This window comes from Emiliania huxleyi (genome assembly GCF_000372725.1).
Source record: "Emiliania huxleyi CCMP1516 unplaced genomic scaffold EMIHUscaffold_96, whole genome shotgun sequence".
Classification (NCBI taxonomy): Eukaryota; Haptophyta; order Isochrysidales; family Noelaerhabdaceae; genus Emiliania; species Emiliania huxleyi.
In genome coordinates, this window is record NW_005194878.1 from 386,663 (window position 1) to 387,991 (window position 1,329).

Genomic DNA, 1,329 nt, shown 5'->3' on the forward strand with positions numbered 1-1,329 from the left:
ATGACCTCCCATGCTAGTATCATCGGCTAGGGCCGCAGGAAGCGCGGGGGAGGGCGCTGGGAGCAACACGGAGCTCCGTTGGACGTTTTCAAGATTAGCGTGTCACAGAGTGAATATGGAACTAGCCACACACAACCTCACACACACTCAAACACATTCGTGTGAGTGAGTGGGTATTTTCTAAGAAAACCAAGCATGAATCTATTTCTCTAACTGACTAACTGTCTGACTGACCTATGGGAACGGGTAGCACACTACACTGGCCCATTCTCCCCTACGCCTCCAGCCGCGGCGAAGCCCCGGCGTCTCCCGCGCCGACGTGGACCGGCGACCCAGACGACCGCGCCGACTGCCTCTGGTGCGTCCGCCGCTGGTCCGCCAGCAGAAGCTCGTTGAGGTTGGCGAAGTGCGTGGCGCTGCTCGGCAGCCCCAGCCTGCGGCTGAGCGTGAGCGCCGCCGTGTAGAACCGGATGGCCGCCGTGCTCTTGCCCAAGCAGGAGTGGGCGATCCCGAGGCTGCCGAGCCGCGCGCACTCGCCCTCCTGGTCGCCCACCACGCGGCTGAGGGCGAGCGCCGCGGTGAGCTCGTCCACCGCCCGCGCGTGCGAGCCGAGGCTGCAGAGCACACCGCCCAAGTTCGCGCGGTGCACGCCTTCCGCTCGCCAGTCGCCCGTCTCGCGCGCAACCGCCAGCGCCGCCTCGTGCAGGGGGAGGGCAGCATGGGAGATATGGGGAGATGTGGGGAGATATGGGGAGATGTGGGGAGATGTGGGGAGATGTGGGGAGATAGGGGGAGGTATGGGGAGATATGGGGAGATATGGGGAGATATGAGGAGGTATGGGGAGGTATGGGGAGATATGGGGAGATATGGGGAGATGTGGGGAGATAGGGGGAGGTATGGGGAGATATGGGGAGATATGGGGAGATATGAGGAGGTATGGGGAGGTATGGGGAGATATGGGGAGATATGGGGAGATGTGGGGAGATAGGGGGAGGTATGGGGAGATATGGGGAGATGTGGGGAGATGTGGGGAGATGTGGGGAGATGTGGGGAGGTGTGCGCCTCGTGCAGGGCGAGGGCCTGACTCAGCTGGCCGAGGTCGCCAAAAGTGTTGCCCAGGTGGCCGAGCTCGACTCCCTGCCCTCTCCGGTCGCCGCACTGTAGGCTCAGCGCGAGCGAGGCGGCGTGGCGCGCGAGTGCGTGCTCGTGCTCGCCGCGCGCCTGATGAGAGCTCTAGATCCTAGTTGATTGAGTGATTCGTTTGTTAGGCGAGGGCGGCGTGCTCGCGTGCGTCGCCGCGCGTCTGATGAGGGGGGTGATTGATTGAT

At 63.3% G+C, this 1,329-nt stretch overlaps 1 protein-coding gene across 1 annotated transcript; it reads right to left on the reverse strand.

Annotated features, from left to right (window-relative positions):
• Window positions 1-427: 427 nt before the first annotated feature.
• On the reverse strand, window positions 428-703 carry EMIHUDRAFT_59140 (hypothetical protein; the record flags this gene model as incomplete). Its single annotated transcript, XM_005756630.1, has 1 exon — window positions 428-703. A coding segment is annotated over one exon (276 nt), but the record flags the coding sequence as incomplete, so codon positions are not given.
• Between the last annotated feature and the right edge of the window lie 626 nt (window positions 704-1,329).